At 45.3% G+C, this 20709-nt stretch overlaps 1 protein-coding gene across 3 annotated transcripts in view; it reads right to left on the bottom strand.

The window, feature by feature from the left end:
- LOC120953784 (la-related protein Larp4B-like) overlaps positions 1 to 20709 on the bottom strand; it is a 79554-nt gene that overhangs the window by 9309 nt on the left and 49536 nt on the right. The window contains exons 1-2 of one of the 3 annotated variants that reach the window (XM_040374041.2): positions 3820 to 4051; positions 195 to 527 (exon numbers count right to left, since the gene is read on the bottom strand). The exons of 1 other annotated variant lie outside the window; for it this stretch is intronic. In XM_040374041.2, the coding sequence (XP_040229975.2) occupies positions 195 to 347 (153 nt within the window). In that variant the 5' untranslated portion in view covers positions 348 to 527; positions 3820 to 4051. Of the gene's footprint in view, positions 1 to 194; positions 528 to 3819; positions 4052 to 20709 lie in introns of those variants that run through there. One more of the 3 variants, XM_040374040.2, reaches the window with a different exon arrangement.

Here is a 20709-nt window from a genome sequence, read left to right as displayed (position 1 = left end):
GACCCTTCTTTCCAATGTTATAAAACTGCTGATTCATAATCGAATTCCTATTTCCGTGTTTCACATTGATTATGTTTAATTTATGAGCTATTGCTTCAATGCCATTATAAAATTGCTTCACGTGGCCCCTGTTGGCTCCGTTCTTCCCCGAACTTCCCCGAAAAAAACGAACAAAACAAAAAGAAAGGACGAACCTCCAACACGTCGGTGGACCCGTGGCTACTGCGACCGTTCGATTTCGGCGACGTTTGATGAAAGTTCGCTGCCAGTGCGCTGGCGGGCAGCAGATTGAAGAACGGCGGCGACAACGACGGTATCATCGTCAGTTCCGGCAGTAGTTCCATCATTTTGAATGTGTGTATGTATATATGCTTATTATTATTTATAACTCGTAACAAAAACTCGGCTTTCTCGGTGCTTAACTAAAACAAGTGTTTCACTCTTTTTCTTTTCTCACAGTATTTTACGCTTACAGCGCTTACACCACACATAGTAATATTAATAGAAAGCTGACTGGGTGCATGGTCCTTTTTAAGCGGAAGCGGAGAAGGAGAAGGAAGAAGATAAATTATCGTACCGTTACGGTAACAAGAATACAACCCCTTGAAAACGCACCCCTCGATTGTTCAAATACACGGACAAAAAAAAAAAAAAAAAAAACACGCACGGACACAACACAACAATTCAGCTGCTGGGCGCTGCTTTTAGCAACTCATCAGCGCAGCGCAACTGACCGATTCGTGTGTTAAATCACCCCCCAAAACCAGATTTCTTCTTCGGCTTTAGAAAACTCTATTTATTAGTCGACGAAAAGACAGGAGCATGGGGATGGCAGGAGCGAAGGGACGGCGACGGCGACCAAGGCGCGTAAGAAATTGTATACCCTCTGCGCCTTATTGCGCAAGGTGGAAATAGAATTCATAACAAAAACGCCATTCATTGGTATTTCAAAATTTTATGTGTTGCACGTTAACACATTTTGTATGCCTCCCCCCCCCCCCCCCCCTCTTGTTGCGAAAGCCCGGCACAGTGTGCGCGTGTGTGTGTGTGTTTTGTTGGGAATGTAAACAAAAATTTTCGAGCGCGTTGTTGCTGATGATGCTGGTGCGCAAACACAACGCAGCTGAAACACATTCTCCCGGAACAATGGATGGCCAAAAAGGAAAGAGAGCGAACGAGCGAGAGAAATACTTAGCGTGTGTGTGTGCGAGCAAGAAGGAAGATGGTTGAAGTGAGAGAGATAACCGAGAGCGAAAAGGGGAAAAACAAGAGCAATACAAATAAAAGATAACTGTCGAAATATAAAATGTAATAGCCACACTGCTGGCTCATATACACACTCACGCACAAATGCTCAGAGAGCTATGCGAAACGAGGCAGGGGCAGGGCAGCATACCACCACCATCACCACAAAAGCAGCAAGAGCTTTTAGCATAAATAAATAACCAAATAATATTGCTTCACAAACAACAACGTAGGAAAAAAGTAATCTCGGACGGCTGGTGGAGGTTTTAAGTTTCCTTTCTTTTCCAAAGTATTTCCTTCGTTTCGTTTCACACACACACACAGGCACACAGCCAAATACGCACTCAAACTCACAAAACCGAACACACAGGCTAATGGTTTCTGTGGAACGACCGATTTGAATTACAATAAACAGAAAGAAAGAAGGAAAAAAAAAACATCGAACATGCACAACAACCACACACACACAGGCCGGTCTACTTCGAACAACACGGACCTTTAGAAATAGTAGTGTGGAATTTTGTTAATGTTAGGACAATAAAAAATACATAAATGGAAACTTAAATTAAATAACCTACACACACGTACGGGGCGGGGGGGAGAGCGAAAGAGCTAGCCACCCATCCGCTCCAACACCTTCCAAATAAAACCGGTCGCACACCAAAAAAAAAATCGTGGAAAGGCCACAAAACAGCCAAAGCAGCACACCACACAAAACACGTCTTTTCATTCGGCGGGTTTATTATTATTTTTATAATGAATTTATGAAAATGATTCCACGCGGCACCACATTGCCCACACCACACCACGCTGATTGCATACGTATTTACTTGTGTGGAGACATGTTGAATAGGGAAGAAATTAAGCCGAATCGTGCCATTCGAAGATGATGTGGGCCTTAAACTTTCAACGAACTGGGAGAAGGGGGTGGGAAGCAAGGGAAATGGGGATCCCCAATGGGAAGTTTAGTAAAACTGATGACAAAAACTTGATATTTCGGGTTTATAGAGCTCTAAACTCTATAGGAAAGGCGCATGAAGGCGGGCGGGGGAGTGAAGGGGACAATAAAACATACACATCAACCGTCCCTCATCCGTGTACTCAATTCAAATTCCCGCTCAAATCTTTCTGTCCGTTGGGTGCAGCCAGGTGCTTCGATCAAACGAATTATGTAGCCCTTTTTATAGCACCTAATACAACTCAAATAACACTCTTGACATTAAAGGCCAGAGCACGCACAAACGCATATTATTATAGACGACATTTACATTTCTCGCTCGGAAAGGACAAAGCCTAACAATCACATAATTCCAAGTAGTCCGCGCACACACCACTTCACACACACCTGTCAGAGATTGAGAGATACACGACAAGAGCACATACACATCGCGACACGCGCACAACACGGCAGTTGTCAAAAGTGCACACAACGCTTTCCCCCCTCCACCCCATCCCACCCATCGGTAAAACACGAGGGAATAAAAACAAGGCAACAGGGGGAGGGTGGGTGCAAGTGTAATTGATCGTTTCATGACTGTGTGTCGGACTATTTGTTTAAAACAACCATAAAGTACAGACACGAACGCATGTCGATTTTTCCCCTCTTTCCCTCTCGCTCTCTCACACACTCTCTTTCTCTTCTCTCTGCTTCGACCTCTCACTACTCCTCATGGACTGCATGGATGGATGGAATGCAACTGTCACAACAGGACTATCCACTCCAAACACTCTAAAATACACACGCGCGCACACACGCACACTCGATTCGTCATTGTTTATTCATTCACAGCATACTTGTCCCACTCCTCCCCTGTGGGCTTGAGGAGGGTAATGTTAAACTCCAACATTAAGCTCTCCCCAATATCACACAAACACACACACACACACACACACATAAGCGCTTGGCACATCATGTGCGAAATGGAAATGTTGTTAATTGTGACTGTAAATTGGCCTCGCAAAAGGCAAGGGAGTGAAATCATTTATTCCTTTCGTTCGACGAATGGACAACATTTGCATAACACGGCCGCCTGCCCCTCCCCCACCCCTCACTCCACCCTCAACACTCCCACACCCGACATCGTGTTCAACACAAACCACTGCTGCTGCTGCTGCTGCGGTGTCCGTTTGGCCAGCTGGAGCAGCAGCAGTGGAGCAGAGTAGTTCAATTAATCAACCATCAGTCACACTAAAATACACAAACACATGCTTCGTGTTCACATACACACACACACACATGGAGCGATGATCTAATTCTGGTGTGTGTTTTGTTGTTGCAAAACTACATTTTCAAACGACGGCTTTAAGCGCACACACACACACGAACGGGTTAGCTTTAATGCACTTTAAATCAAACAATCCTTTCGCCCAACCACTGCCAAGATAAGTAATCCCCCCCCCATTCAGCTTCTATCTTTCTCTATCGAACTAGTTTTGCAATGCACACACACACACACACAAACGGGTCCGGGTGGGATTCGATTTAATCGCATTGATCCGCACGGGTACATAAACAAATGAGCTCAACACAACCGGCACAAACACGGCAAATGGATCGATAAATTCGAAAATTACATTTCACATTGCTCAATTCGCTCTGCGTGCACAGCGGAGAGACACACACACACACACACACACCTGCTTGCCCCACTCCTCTACCGCTCGCGCGCGTAATTAATCCTTGCAAACACAACCAACACACACGTTTCGTGGGCAATTGAAAGGCGCGTACGCTAGGCACGAGCGCTAGCACAAGGAACCGTACCGAAGCAACGTCAAACGCGTTCTGACATCGGCTGCCATCGGGAGAGAGAGTGCGAACCCCCGGCAGCGCAGGAATACAGGCGCGCGCTCACCGAGCGCTCACTCTCACTCTCTCTTTTTCGCTTGATGCTTGAGCGGCAGTCGAAGATGAGCTCGCTCCCGCTCTATACAATGTAGCAGCGAGCGAACGAGCGAGCGAGAGAGAAACCTCCGTTCGACCAACCCGAGAATAGCGAGAAATCGGCAAACGATTCGCAGGTAAATAAATACACCCTCAGAGCGCAACTCTCTTGCACAAAAGATTGTGATACTTTTCTTCTTCCCCATCTGCATGCACCCGGCGGCACCCGCCAGGGTCGAGTACGTTGCGCTTTTGTTTGCTACCTGTCCTTTTTGCTTATCCTTTTCCGGTTTCGGCAGCACGCTGCGGAATTCAAAGGAAAATGATGCGCGTACCGGTGGTGGGAAGGAGGAGGGGCACCGGATCCATTGATCACGCATACACGCATACGTACACGTACCCGTGGTAGTATCAAAATCCACCGCGGGGAGTGAGAATGGGTGATTTTTTATTCGTCTCATCGTGGTGAGGAAATTCTCACCCAATCATCTCTCTCGATTTGGCCGCTCTCGGGCGCGCGAAAGGTCGCTAACATCAAAACTATGTGCGTGCGGGAGTGCCTGAGTGTGCGTTACTTTTGTTTTTTTAGTCCCGCTGCGTTACAGCGTTAGTAGCGCCAGGCGACAGATCGTCTTGGACCGACGACTGATGTAATGCGCGTGAACGTGTGTGTTTGCGTACTCTTGTTTGAGTGGGCCAGTCAGTGCGGAAAGCATTGCTCAAGCATGTGAGGCAATGATCGCGACTTGGTAAAAATGATGATCAGAGAATAAATGTTTTTTTTTTGCTCGTGAAAAGAAACTAGAGACCGGAACTAATTTACCGTAATACGTAATATCACTTGGTGTACACTTCTTTGCATTTTATATTAAAATGAGAGGTACAATGTTGCTACAGCACCATCGTTCACAGATTAATTTTTATTAGATCACTTTATGGAACTTATTCTAAAAAAAATGGTAAAAAACCTTTTATAAGCTATCAGGGAAGATAAGCTGTAACGTACATACAAGGAAATGAAAGGGCCAAAAATAAACTTGCTCTCTCTCTCTCTCTCTCTCTAATGTTTATGCGAAGCGAGCGAACGACAACAATAAAAACACTTACAACGCGCCGTGACAGATACTTGTTCAAATAATCCTCGGGACACTCAAAACCGTAAAAGGACGGTAAAAACGCGTATGGGCTATAACCAAATGCACACATTCGCAGACACACACACACACACACACGCTCTTCCCTGGCATACACTGTTTAGTTTAATTTATTCGTTCGTTCGTGCTTTATTCCTTTTATGCGTGGCACAAACGCGATGATGTTAGTAGTTACACCAACTACTACTACTACACGTGTACCACCACGCAGAGGGACCCCACCACCTCCCCCTTCTCCTCGTTCCTCCTCGCATTTGTAGGGCCTCTTCGCTCGTACATCAGCTTTGATGGTTTCAAGTGCGTAACGCTATATGATTGTTACTTCAGATCCAGCGATTTATGATGATGGCACACCGTCCTCCCCTCCCCCCTCCTGCCGCCCCCCATGTGATCTGTCTTTCCGCTGTCCCTTCGACGCACAACTGCACGATGCGTGTAACTATTAATATACCATTACTATTATCTTACATTTCCCTATATGTTTTGTTCCTCCACTTCCCTTCCTTGTGCAAACCACCCCTTGTTCCCCTGTTCTGCTGCTGCCATCATTATCTCTGCCTTCCCTTTTTCCGAGTGAATGTCCCAGTGCGATCTTTTCTCGCTCTCTCTCTCTCTCTCTCTCTCTCCCTCTCTGTGTCTCTCTTAATCTCCGTGTGTTTGTTGTTTGCTCGTTTCGTTTGCGTTATACCTCGTCGTTCCCGTAGTTACGGATGGGACAGACCCACACACACACAAACGCACACGCATTAGCATCATCCTTGTGTTGTTATTAATTTTCTTCTGCTTTGCTACCTCCCTTTTCCATTCCTCCACCCATCAACACAACGCCACTCATACTTTTAGGATTTATGTTGTGTTGTGTGCACAGTGCGGGAACACGGGCGGGAAGGGGGAGGGGAGAGGGGAAGGAATTATATTTAGAAAACAGAATATGGAATGTATTATTATATTTCTTTATTCGTCTCGTTTTCATATCTGTGCGCTGCCGGTTTGTTTGCTTCCCGTGGTCCCTCTATCCCTCTCTCTCTCTCTCTTTTTCTCCAGTTCCCTGCCAGGCAAAAATAAGCCGATACTATGTTGCTCCGCTATGGCTATGGCTGCTGCTATTTGTTCGCTTACTTTTCTTCATCTGTGGCATTAACAATGGCGATGTATTATTGTTGTACAAGCCAAGATGGAAAATTCCTTTTAGCTGTTTCCGCACACCACTCCGGCACAACAACACCACCATGCCACAAACGGGAGAAAGAAAGAAAGATAGAGCGAGAGAGAGAGAGAGACAGAGCAAGAGGCACAGGGAGTGTGCAGGGGTCTTATTATCTCGAGTTTCTTTGAGTGTATTCCCCCCCTCGCTCCCTGTGTGCCACTTAGCGGGATTGGCTCTTAGCAACGATACACTAAAAGAGAATCGAGAAATTAAGGAAAGAAATCCAAAACCTATGTTAAATTATGTTACAAAGTCGGCTGCAAAATCAAAGCGAAGAAACAGAGCAGAAGCAAACACACACAAACACACATCCGTAACTAAATCGAATAGTTTGGGCGAAAAATATATATTGGAAGGCATTAGAGCAGCAAACCCCCCGGGTCTCCACCTTTGTAAAAACAGGCAACACACAACAAACTCACGGCGATAGCGCGCGTAGCATTTCCAAAGTATATGGAAAGGAACAATAAATATTTTTACACCTTTCTGGAAACCCGTTCTGAAACTGCCGGCTATATTTAATATATGGATCGATTGGAGGGAAGCGAACGATCAAATAGTGTTTAAAAAAGAACGTGATTTCTTCCCTTCGTTAGTTTACACTGCAAAAACCATGAGATCAGCCTTCACACAGACACACACCCCGAAACGGGAGCCTTTGCCTTCCTCTATTATTAATCGCCTCGAACCTGCTCATTTGCTGCCCTCGCTGAAGGCAAAAAGTGCGAGAAGTGGTGATGGTGACTGAGAAGAAAACAGTAGGTCTTTCGCCAAGCGAAGAAACAACACCGCGCGCGGCAAGGATTAATTATTTTCGATGAAAACAGTTTTCCATTGAACGCCACACTCGTAAAAGTTCTTCCTTCGCCCTATATGTGTATATGTTGTGGGCAGTAAAATATAACTTCTTCGGGTTGTTGTAAAACTTTGTAAAACATTTTCTTAGAAACCTGTTTGCAGCGAGAAAAGGCGAATGGTGAATAAACAATGGAGAGCTGGGACGTCTTTTCAGTGCAAGAAGTTAAGAAGCATCAGACCCCGGTGCATACACACGCACACAATCAGATGTATGGAGAAAGGGAACAGCAGATTGATTGATCTGTTAAATGAAGGTTGTTTTGCTGTTTGCTATAAATATATGTATACGAGGCGCAGGGGAACAGCAAATGTAATGTAGTAAACCAACGATGGCACGGAATGGAAGAGAGAGAGGGCTACGACAGAAAAAGGAACAAGGTAAAATAAATTGGGTAGGAAATGTATTATCGTGATGCCCATATCTTGTCAAAGCTTCGTTAGGGGTTTATTTTTACTTTTATTTTTTTTGCTTTAATAATCAAATTTTCCTTGCGTACTCGTTATATAGCAGGCACTACTACTACACACGATGGGCAGAGATTTATGTTCGAAATAAACAAAGGGGTTGCAAAGCATCCCTCTGATGTATGTGCATGGCGAGAAACAAGTTTTAATTACGCATTTTATTACGATTGCGATGAGAATGATCCATTCCACGCATATCATTAAGATGTTCATGGGAGATATTCGGAATCTTTTTTTGATAGATAAAACTCTTCCGTTTTTAATATCGTGCAATATATTACCTTTTTGAGCTTCATTGCGGTGCCATATAATTTGGGGAATACTTTTTTCAAAAGTATTATTAAACAATGGCCGTTAAAAGGGTTCTTTATTCCTGCTGGTAGCTGTCGTTATTTGCATAATCGTCTTTTAATAGTACTTCTGATCTGTTCGATTTCAACATATCCTATCCTGTCTACCGATCCCGCCTTCGCTCCTTTTCCGTACCATAAACTCCTTCCAACTCCTTCGTGAATAATTGTATACTATAGTCAGTAAGCACTATTGCTGTAACCCAACGTGGCCGAGCAATTAATAAAATAAAAATAAATAAATAAATAAATAAATAAATAACATTTACAGCAAAATATTTACCACACAGTAACTCTCTCGCTCTTTCTTCTCGCCTCTCTTTGCGCGTAGTTACAATTCATTAAAAATCAGCCAAATTAAATAAACAAGGGTAGTAACAGTAGCTTTCGATTCGGTGCCAACGGTGGTTTCTTGCAAAATCAGCGCTGGGAAACGGCGCGCAACCCTTTTAACGTCAATTTTGCACGAACCATATACGAACCCTGCTGAACCGATTGGCAAGGGATAAATCGGGCACTCTCTTTCCCTGTCGGTGTGTGTGTATCACGTAAAATATACCACTCGAAACAAAGGACGATTCACACCACAACGGGTAAAATACACCCGGAGTGAACTGAGTGAAAAGTAGCAACACCATCGTAAGGTAAACTGCAACAGTGCTTTTTAAAAAATACGACAACGGAATTAAACAACTACGACCTCTCCTGTGTGCTGTTGCGTGTGCTGGTATACGAAAAACCTATTATTTGTACTATATTTACCTTCCTGGGATTTTCTTTAATGGAATTCATTCTCCGAAAAAATGTACGGCGTGTGTGTGTGTATAATGCATGTGGTGCTGCTTTGTGTTGCTCCCGTTTCTTAACTGCTCTTCTGCGCTCATGTATTAACTTTGTATGCCCCAAACACAGTCTGTTTATCTTGCAAGGAAACACAACCGAAAAAAGAGTGAAGTTGAAACAGATGGCACATTTTGGGTGGTAGGATAAATAAAAGAATAACAACCGCGCTCTGCGCAGCGCCTGCTGCTATCACCCTTTATGTCGGGTGGGATTTATTCCACGTATCGTGTTTTGTATTTTGAAAGCTAGAAGGAGCCTGAAAGAAATGAAACAATTGTGCTGCTTCTTTTGGAAGAGCGATTCTGAGGCGAAGAAAAGTTTAAAACATTCACGCAGATTAACCCATAGTGACCTCCAACCCTCCACCCCTCCCTTTGTTGCAGCTTCTTGTTATGATTGTGCAGTAGATGAAAGGAGATCACACAAAGAATAATAACGATTTGGAGAGATGAGAAGAATTAACTCGCCGACTTTCTTCCCTAGTGTACTACGCTACTACTCAAAAAGGGGGCGATCGCGTCCTTAGCGACCCAAGCAGGCCACATTTGTATGCGTGCACACATGCTAGCAATAATATAAAACATAAATCAGATCCCACGCTTCACACATAGAAAACGGGTCCGTTGACGGGGAGTTTCTTGTTCACTCTCTTCCTTTAAATGATCCCGATGACAGCCATAAACAACGGTGGATGAGGGTGCTGATTAGTGGTGGGAGCTCGGAATCGGACTAACCCGATTTCGATTCCGTGTTCCGGAGGCGATTCCGTGTTCCGGATCCGATTCCGATGCTGGAATAGATTCCAATTCCGGAGGTGAATCCGAATCGGAACCGACTTGGGAATCACAATTTGCTCCAGAAACTGAGTCAGAATTGACTCCAGAAATGGAATTAGCTCCAGAATGAGAATCAGTTCGTGAATTGAAATAACAAGTTTCAGAAGCGAAATCAGTCCGGGAATCTGTATGAGAATGGATCGTTTACAAGTAAAATAAGATTTTTTGCGGCTATAAATACGTAGCATACGACCCAAACGCCTATTCTTATGGAAATCTCGAAGCCGATTATGATTTTGGAGCCAATTCCGAATCCGAAACCGATTCTGATTCCGGAGCTGATTCCGATTCCAAAACCGATTTCGAAACCGATCCCAGAACCGTTTTCGAAACCGATCCCAGAACCGATTCTGGAGCCGATTCCGGAACCCATTCCTGTTCCGATTCCGAAAACTGATTCCAAAAAATTTCGGAGTTATCCGGAATTGATTCCTCAAAAACTTCATTTTTCCCATCACTAGTGCTGATGTCTCGCTTGGTGTGCATGTGTGTGTGGCATTGCATCACATTTGCATAACATTACATCCGCGAGAGATTCATGGAAAACCATGTACGCCTGAAAACGTTTGGTACAGCCCATTCCTTGCTGTACTTCACACAATGTTTCAACAACCCAGTTTAACAATAGAGCAAAGCGATCATTTGATTTCAGAAGTAAAGACTATTGTAAAAGATGTGTTTGTTAGCCATTACAACGGCAATATATAAAGCTGTCTCTTTTGGTCGGTCTGTGCAATCAAGAAATCAAACATTTTTGTAAATCTTGCAAAAAAAGCATTTAGCCGATGAACACAATATATTGCCCACTGATGACATCGAATATAGCAAACAATACATTTTAACATAACCGCGACATTGGCTAGAATACGCAAGACAAGTACATTTACATTGTTAAAGGTTCCTAAAGGTTTAAACCTTGGCAGCGTCGCGCAATTACACGCACCATGCATTATCTCAATTACATATCTGGGGGTGCGCTCGTCCAAAATCGTTCCCATGGATACACGGGCTCACCGTTCTTTCCCCTTTCCGGGGCACTATTGTTCGTCAGAATCGGAAATCACCTTCATCAATAGATCAGGTGCAGAAATGGGATATGCGGACAGCACAGAGGAGCGCGCAACGAGAGCTCCGCCTAGGTTAAAATTAATTGCTTCATTAAGCTGTGATCTGCACATTTGCTGCTAGCAGCAACCCTTCTTTCAGTCGTCCCTCTGGACACTAACGAAATTCCCTCCTTCCACACAATAAACTGTTCCCACCCGGAACCAGCACTTGAAACCATCATTCGCTCCCTCTATTTCTGAATTCGCAAATCCACACACACACACACACACTGCCAGCCGGAGACGAATGCAAATGTCATAGTCGTCGTGTGCCAGAAACATAGGCGCGCACAGAACTAATGAATGATTCACGACTTGTGCGATCGATTTGCCATGGCGTAGCCATGGAGCTGAAGGGCGCAGGAGCACACACACGGCGGAGGTATGAAGAGAAACTAAGGGGAAGGGAGAAAGCAACGGGAAAGTAAGTAGCTTAAGGCGTGGGTATTAAACTAAAGGAAACAACAGAAATAAAACAGAAATGTATAACAAGCTCATTTTTTACGCGGCTTGAAATCTGTATGTGTTGCGTTACGAGACGAATGGGCGGAAACAATCATCATAAGCCAGGAAACAGAAAGATTGTTCCATGAAATAAAAGGACAGAGAGAGAGAGAGAGAGAGGAAAAGGGAGAAGAACTAAATAACAGTAAAAGCGGGCCGCCCTCGGTTAAGCCTGCTGCTGCTAACAGCATTGTAACGATGTCAATCTCTTATACAACCCATCTTTTCTACTACCTTTAAAAGATCGCTAAATCCAAAATAACGATAACATCGAGAGCACAGGGCCCTGTGTATTTGGAATTGATGTTGAAAGCAATTTAGCAACGAACAAAACTACTTAGACAAACAGGGACCAGAGAAAAAGGGACAAAGAGACCGAGGCCGGGTAGAGCGACATTACACGGTCGGCCAGACATGCAAAGGCAGGGGCGCGCCGGGGCGCGCGCGGAGCAAATAAATAGAATAGAAAAACTTCTGCAAAGTACAACACATTTCCGAAAATGGGAAAAGGGAGCAAACTCGTAATCTAGATCTTGTGGAAATAGAATTCCTCACCCGAGCAGCAAGGGGCTAGAGGGGGAAATAATATAGTAAAATCAGGAGAAAAAAAGGAAAATAACAAAATAAGTACCAACAAGAGCGAACTGGTGGTAGTCGTCCTTGGCTGGTGGGCTAGGGAAGGCTGGTAGAGAGAAAATCAAACAACACTGGTGATGTTCTCGGCAAGGTAGCAACAAACGGGGACTGTCAGAAGCAGTGGTAGTGTGGAAGAAGCAAATGGGTATTTTCAGGACGGTGAAACCCGTAAACCGTAATCCGAGAGTAGTAGCGCACACACACAACAAAAAGCTGAACATGGGGTGGACATAAAATTTAATACATATATTTCAACTTTTAACATAATTATTGCTATTTTTATGTTACATCTGGCATGGGGATGGTGTACGGGTTTGGAAAACTCGTTGCATGTTGCTGGTGGTGGTAGTGGCACTAGGTACTAGACGCTAGACGAGCGAGCGCACGAACCTTGTGTGCGTGAGAGGAGTTGGTAAGCGTTTAATTTTCAAAGCATTAAATCCTACTCCCATACCCTGCCCGCTTCACCCAATTTCGGAAAAACGTGATCAAAACAGAAGCCGAAGGTTGGCAGGACAACAGTTGCGAACGACGATGAAGACGACGACGGCAGTGTAAGCCCCAAAAAACATATGGCGAGAAGCGCATTGGCATTCGTAGAGGAAAATGTTAGAGACGGCGGAGCGGACTGGTTGCATTCTCGATTGAGCGTGTGTGAGAGACAAACGGAGGTTCGCTCTTCGCTTCGGTCTGAAGCCAAAAAAAAAAAACAAAAAACGTCTAAATTCGAGAGGAAAATCGGACGAGATTCCGAGCGATCATTTCCAACCAAGCTGAACTAGCAGCAGCAGCAGCAGCAGTGTCAGAAGTGTCAACAAGCAAACGGCAACGAACCCTCGCCTTTCCTTCGTCTGCTCATGCTCTTTCTAATCCAGCGAGCATAAGATTTTATGCTGCTAGATGGATGATGATGATGGTGTGCTGTTGTGCTATGCTAAGAGAGCGAGAGAGATAGAGAGAAAGAAAAAAAGAGCAAAACAGAGAGAGAGAGAGAGAATGCGCAATACACATAGAGATTACCGGTGGGTCTCTAGCACAGCCTGCTAGTGATCGGTGTGGTAGCGAAGATGTGTTGACCTTTCTTCTTAGTGTCTCCTGTCTAACCTAAGGTTGCCCTCTCTCGCTCATGCTGCTGCTACTGCTACCACTGCTTAGACGGTAGCCCACTTCCTAAACACAGCACACCGACGACCGACGACGACGACGACTGCGACTGCGCAGAGTTTTATTAATTTATAAATTTATTTCTATTTTATTGCTTCTATTATATGCTAACATATTATGCCACGAAGCGCACGAAACACTGCAGGATTGGACGGATGTAAGCGATTTAAAGACTATGTGGCGGGGATTGGTTGTTGAGCATGGGCGACAGAGAATTCATCTTGCTGCTGCTACTACTACTTCCGTCTCTCCCTTTGCCGAGAGACACTCTCGTCGTGTCAGCTTTGCGTTCTCTCGGTTAGTTTGATCGGTTTTCCCCTGTTTTAGCTCAACCAAGGTGTTCGGGTGGCTTATGCTGAGCTGTCGAGAGGGGGGTCGGTCTCATGTGAGCTTTTTTTCTCCATTCTTCGATGGGGTTCAGAGTTGGAAACACATTGATATAAAAACATGCAATTAAGACACAAATGGAAATGGATTTTTGCGGTGTGAAAAGAAGATTGTATAGCACGCACAGGCGGGCAGGTTAGAGGTCGGTAATAAAGCGAGCGGTTTTACGGCACACGTGATTTTCTTACGTGCGCGCGCAGTATGGTATTATGTTTCGTTGATTTAATTATAGTTGTGCTTTCATTCTGATTGCTAAGGCGAAACAAAATGAAATAAAACAACGCACCGTCTGCTGTCTGCTTAATTTTATACTCGTTGTTACTTTTTAATGATATTGTTTTGCGAGCGCTTGCGTTGCTTCTTTGTTGATTTGTTCCTATTTTTAGTATTATTAGTGTTGAGCATTAATCAATATTAGCAGCAGCAGCAGCAGCAGCAGGCCAACGACCGAGGAGCACCTTCGCAAGGGAGATATAAGCGAGGCAAGACCAAAATAATAAACAACTCAAACAATCGATTCTTTAGTAGCGAACACGAACAAGGCTTTACATTCCATATCAGGCGGCGGGCTGGCGGGTGGCGAGTTGTAGAGATTGAAGAACACGTAAGTGCTTTCTGCCATAAATACATGATATGCAATGATGGATGGGTGGATGGATGGATGGAATCCCCCTCCCCCCTCCCGATGGCGATGCGGATGCGGAGCGAAACAAAAACCCGACTACAAACCGACCAAAAACGGCGATGCGAGCAATGAAATGAAATGAGATAAAATATTCAACTAAAGTTGGAAGTTGCTGAGCAAGCAAGCAAGGTACGTGTGTGTGTGTGTGCCTGTGTGGTACAGAAACATTCAAACATAACAAGCAAATACACACAGCATCAGAAGTGTGTTTCAACAACACTCCAGACGACACACCAGAGAACGACGAGCAAGAGGGTCCCAAACAACGTCGGGCATACACGAACAAACACAGCGACGAATAACGAATACAAAGTTTTATAACAAGAAATTATTTATTCCCCCCTCCCATGCCCTTCCATGCCCTCCCATCCACCGTTTGCCAGGTCATACACTCGCACAGCGTATTTTACCTGGCTTCATTTATGTGTGTTTTTGCCCTAGCGCGCTCTGCTGTGTGTCTCACTTACTTTCGGTTCGAATCCCATTTAAAGAATCACACTCTCATACAACAGGCAACCGAAACCAGCATCCGCTTTGCTTGCTTGCTTGCTTGTTGCATCTAATACTTGCGTTGTTAGGGATTTTAAGTTTTTGATTCAGTTTTATTTTTGCTGTCCCGTTGTTTGTGCCGTCCCATTTCTCGCAGCGACCGGCACCGGGCCAGCGACGTAAGCCATAAGTCAAACGACATTCGTCAGTCGCTACCACCAAAACCAGGGGGTGGAGCGGCTTCAACATTGTAAATATTGTAAAACGTGAACATTGTGTAACATTAGAAGCAAATTCGCTCGACCACAAGCAGCCAAGCCCCACCCAGGCGTGGACGAGGATGGGGTCCAGATGGGCAAATGAGGAAAGGAGTTGAGATGGAGATGAGCGGAGGAGGACAGGAGAAAACTTTCCCGCATCATCACCACCATCCCGTCCCGACCCTTTTTGGACCCCCCTTTTTGGTCCCACACAAAGGGGAAAGGGGGTAGGTCAAAGATGGTGGTGTGTGATGGCGAGCGGGGTGGTGACTAGCTGCACAAGATGACAATCATCGATCGGATTCTCATCGCAGAAGGATCATAAAACTTCAACATTTACCTTTGCCTTTTAGTGCAGTTTCCTCCTGCAATTCCCCCTTTCGCAGCTCGTTGCCTCTCTTGTGCAACCCCCCTCACACGACGAAACGACGAGTTTTCGCTCGTTAAGACGACTTTCCAAACCTGCCTTCCGGCCCTGCTTCTCACCACTCACTCACAAACGCTTCTATCAAATGGTGGTGGCATTTCGCCCTGCCACTTTCTCACGAGTTTTTCCTCGTCGAAGAACATCGACGGGCGAGAAAGTAAATGGAATATATCGAGTGTGTGTGTGTGTGTGTGTGGGTATGTAGAATGCTATTCCCAGCCGTACGATTCACCAGTTTAAAACCTTGTACAGCAGCAGCAGCAGCAGTAGAAACAGTGTGTGGTTGTTTAACTACCAGTGTTGGGGCATGTGCAGCGCCACTGGTTGTTTAACTATGTAGCATTTATTTTCATGAAAATTAAGCACGTTCAACAATCTGTGATGAAGGGCAGGAGGGGGAGGGGGGGGGGGAGAGCAGCAAGGATTAGTTTTGTGAGGCCAGGAGCTTCACACCGACAGGAGAGATGAAGAGAGATCGTTTTGTGAATGCGCAAATAGAGAGCAAAAGCGATGCTGCCCCATATCAAGCAAAAGCGAGATGAAACTCAACATTCGTTCCGAAATGCAAAGAAAGAAAGCAAGCAAGCAAGCAAGCAAGCAAGAACCAAAAAAACAACAACGACTACGACGACGACGACGAATAATTTATCTTTCTAGCACAGAAAATTAATGCTAATGCTAAGGCAGACCCAGGCTGCCATCGTATAAATCTCCATCTATTCGAATGCCATGACACAAACACACACACACACACACATACACACAAACCCGGTTGTTGTCGTTCGTTCTAACGAGTACATAGGTACGACGATGGGCACTCTCTTGGAACACATAAAATAGGATATTATTCAATTGAATTTATGCTCAATACACTTACTCAAACATCAGCATCGCATGCTGGCGGTGTGGACCGATCGTTAACGATAGAGCGAACCCGGTATGCCCGCATACCGCATACACAAGAACAAGATGCTAATAAAATGTTTCTAACGTGCTCTGTTAGAGGTACAGTGGTGAAGTTACATCATAATAATAACAACGGGAATTTAACGTGATATTTCAAAAACGAGTCCCGGCATTTCAAGAGACCGGGGAAAATTGAATGCCAATCGATTCAGATGTAATTACAACAATGATTCACTTGGAAAGGGGAAGGGACCATCATAAATGGTGGTTCCACCAACCTAAACATTGCTCGTTTGATTTAATAGGAATTCCTTTATTACTAATAACGTAGTGAGGGTAATAATTCTAGGCCTCAAACTTAAACTGAAATGCAATTTCTTCAGATGATACCACCAATACATACATTTACTATGATCGCAAGCAGTAATATTTGTACAAACTATTTCAAGTACATAATCGCACGGGCTTGTGATATCACTGCTAATGGGAATATCTTCTGGTGCTGAAGCTTGGCCGGTTCAGTATCCAACTTGTGCTCTCCCAAAAACCTTTCTCGGGAGTTCACTGTTCGCATCCTGTTTGAGCTTTGTTTGCCGTACTGCGGAGGACTCCCCCCTGCATTGCTTAAGTTGAGCACCAACATTAAGCTTATGATTCATTATGATTTCCATTCGTGAACGTTTCCCATAGCACTTTATATCCTCCCCCATCTCCCTCTGTGAGAAGAAGAGCAGCAAGTACAGCAAGCAAACACAGGACACAAACTTGCCAAGGTGCCAAAACCGATAATAATAAAACTTGCCACTGTGTATGTGTTTGTGTGCGGGTATGTATGCGTACATAGTAACTTTATGCGTGTGTCTGTGTGTGCATTTGTGTGCAAATAGTGCCCCATCGTATCGATCGAGCAACAAATTTGCTAGCTGAAGCTGAATGGTGTGTTTGGGGGGCCCATCAATGTGTGCCAGGCCAGGAATACGTGTACGTGTGCGTGATGTGTGCATCCCTACCCTACCCTTCCTGTTACCGTGTTCCCGTGGGAGGCATGGGCATAGCTATTTTCGATGTCGTTACTTCAGAACACACAAAGTTGCGCATTTAATGCAATTGATGATCGGAGAGCCCTACGAAGTAAAAGCACATTGCACTGTCGTTGTTGCTCCGATGTGTGTGTGTGTGTGTGTGTGTGTGTGTGTGTGTGTGTGTGTGTGTGTGTGTGTGTTAGTAGTCTCTCTTTGTAGAGTGTTTGAGACTCAAGTCCGTCCAGATGGAAAATGTTGATGGATGAAAACCGCACGAACGTCTCCGCACACACACACACGATTTGCGCCCTCCAATTGAGCAGTCGAGAGCCGGTTCGAGGTTTTCCGTTGTGGCTACGGTAGGATTCATCTTTTAATTAGCAGTGTGAGCGTTCTCGTCAATATGCAATTTTGCACCATCCAATGACGAGCCTTTGCCTTTGAATCGACTTCTAGCAGGCTTGAGAGAGAGAGAGAGAGGGATCGACCACGCTAGAGACGCGCTGGCAAAGAGAGCAAGCGAACGTTCTATCAACTGCAGATGCTACTGGGACTTCCCAGCCGGCACACACGCAAGAGACCCACTGCCATTTAACCTGCAGCAGAAACAACGCCATCATACCACCTCCCCCTCCCCCTCCTCCGTCGAACAAGGCATATTAAACCGACTAAACCACAAACTTTGGAAACTTTTTAATGGGCCAGTTGCACATTTAAGCTGTTATTTCGCTTCCAATACTCGTTTGCCATCTTTGCTTCGGTCGACGCTGTCCGTGCTGGGGACTGCTGCGGCCGGACCATCCACTGGATCAGGGGGAAAAATATGAGTCAACTTTTGAAAGACATCAAAACTGAAACGGTTCGCCATTAAAGTATACAACAATATAGCCATTTTCGTTCGTTCGGTCTGCAGAGACAATGTGCTACACACACATACCGTGCGCGCGAGGTGGAATCTATTTCTTGGGGTCCCCCCCCCCCTTCTGACAGAGGACCACGGAGTTTCTATGCGCCACAAGAGCAGTGCACGAATGAGGGAAAGAGACGCAACACGACTACCGTATGAATTCATAAAAAGTGTGATTTAATGGCATCTTAGTGTATGTGTGCCTTCCTGTGTGTGGACGTATGTGAGAAAGAGATAGGGATCGCGAGCCAAGCGATTACACACTCAATCAACAAAATGAAAGGGCCAGATAATTCCAGAGTAAGAAGGGTGGGGTGGAAAGGAAGAGGAAGGGAAGGAGAAGAGGGGCTTGCCTGCTAACGTTTTATGCTCACATTTTAGTGTTATTAGCATCGTATAAAATTTATTTTTCACCAGTTCGTAGTACAGCCGGACCGAAACGAGTAACCGGGATTGTTATTTTCGATGAAGCAACGAAAAATAAGGGTAAAAGGGAAACACACACACACGCACACATATACACAAAGAGTCAATCAAGCATTCCCGTTCGTGCTAGGACGGAAAGATAGTTTTAAAATTAATAACACGTGATGAAGAGGGGGAAAAAACATGCACGATAGGAAAGGGAGATAATAAATATAACTTAAACATTTGTGTAGGCTGATATGTAGAAGACACGTTGGGAGCAGAGCACCAAACACATGTGTTTTCCATTGTAGCTGTAGCGCCTAGGTTCTGCTCCGAAGCTGCCAGATGTCGGAGGTGTTGGGTTAGGGTGGTGTTTCACCGTTTCACTACGGAAAATATTATTTCCATCATTTTGCTTATTGATTTGATTTTGTGTTCGTACATTGTACGCACCAAATTACATCTACAGATGTGTTCGTTCGCGCATAAACTTTCCGGCCAGAGGAATGAACACATTCGTTAGGGGATGGATTGGAAAATGCATTCTTACTGAGGGGAGTTTGGGAAAAAATAACCCAAAAATAACCTTGCTTGAACTGCACACACAAAAGGTACCCCCAAACGCCCGTTTCAAACACTAAAGCAACAGAACAGAGTAGTCGCGTTTTCAACGTGTGGGTCCTGGCCAAAGCAAACACCAATAAACACACACACGCACAAACTACAACGGGGTTTAAAGAGTACACACTCCAAAACAAAACGCCTCCCGCTAGAGCGTGTCTCAATGTCAGGTCGACCGACCGACAAAAAAAAAGAAGGTCAACCATCCTGTACACCCGAGCTGGGGGCAAGGACATCCCAAAAGGATTGCACATATACACACACACACACACACACAGACCCAGTGTTCATCCAGGAGATGCTGGAAGGGAACGAAGGAAAGAATTAACAAAACAAAAAAGGATCCAGCAACAGCACACGAACACACAAAACTACGGAAAGCGAAAACCAAAAACAAAACAAACCACAAATAGAACGCGCGGAGACGCGTGGAGAAACATAAAAAAGGGCAGTACCGCGCTCAGCCGGTTTCATCGCCGTTTTCGCGGAAGAAGGACAAGGGCGCTTCGGTTTTAAAGTCAGCAGCAGCAGCAGCAGTAGCAGTATAGCAACGACAGGCCTTTGCACTACACCGCACAACCGCGCGATGATGGTGATGATGATGATGATGATGATGGGGTTTCCGGCGCGCTCTCGCACGCCGTTTTCCACCCCCTCCCCGTGATGGTGGTGCAGGCGCGAACGGTGGTGGCAGCGGTGGCTACGCGATTCTGTACCACGCGGCGGCGGCGACGACGACCACGTGCTTTTTTGGCGCTTCGGGAAAGCATGTGCAGAGAGAAAGAGCGAAAGTCAGCACACCGAGAGGGTGGTGGTGGTAGCGTTACGGCAGGCGTGGAAGCGGCGGGGGGGGGGGATGGTTGTCTCGTGTGTAGTCGAGACGGCGGCCCGACAGAAAAGGGCGGCTGCTGTGAGGACGGGGCCCGAGGGGGGTTTGTTTTTATTTTCCACTCATTCACACACAAACACACTTCCCTTATAGGTAGGGCACCAGGGTATGGAAGAGCAAAACAAACGCCTGGTGGTCGGTGGGTGGTGTATGAAAAAAAAATAGGGAGGGAAAACGTCACAGTGTTTTTTTGCTGCTGCTGCGCTGCTTCTACCAATGTTCCCGCGCGCCGGCTGCAACTATCAACAAACAGCTGGGGTGTGCAGACGACGACACCGGCTACACATAGTGGCTGGGCTTTTTTCGCTTGAAGCGCGGGAAGAGTTTAGCCCGGAGTAGTGCGATATTCGATCGCGCAGAAAAGCAGACGACACTGTGTTGTAGTTACAGGTCGACACGTTTTTGCTCACGGTTTAAGCACGCGTTTTTAATTGCAAATAAAAGATAGTTATCATG

This window comes from Anopheles coluzzii, chromosome 2 (assembly GCF_943734685.1).
Source record: "Anopheles coluzzii chromosome 2, AcolN3, whole genome shotgun sequence".
In the NCBI taxonomy this organism is placed as follows: Eukaryota; Metazoa; Arthropoda; class Insecta; order Diptera; family Culicidae; genus Anopheles; species Anopheles coluzzii.
Note: the sequence above shows the minus strand (reverse complement) of the source record. Positions and strands in the feature narration are given on the sequence as shown.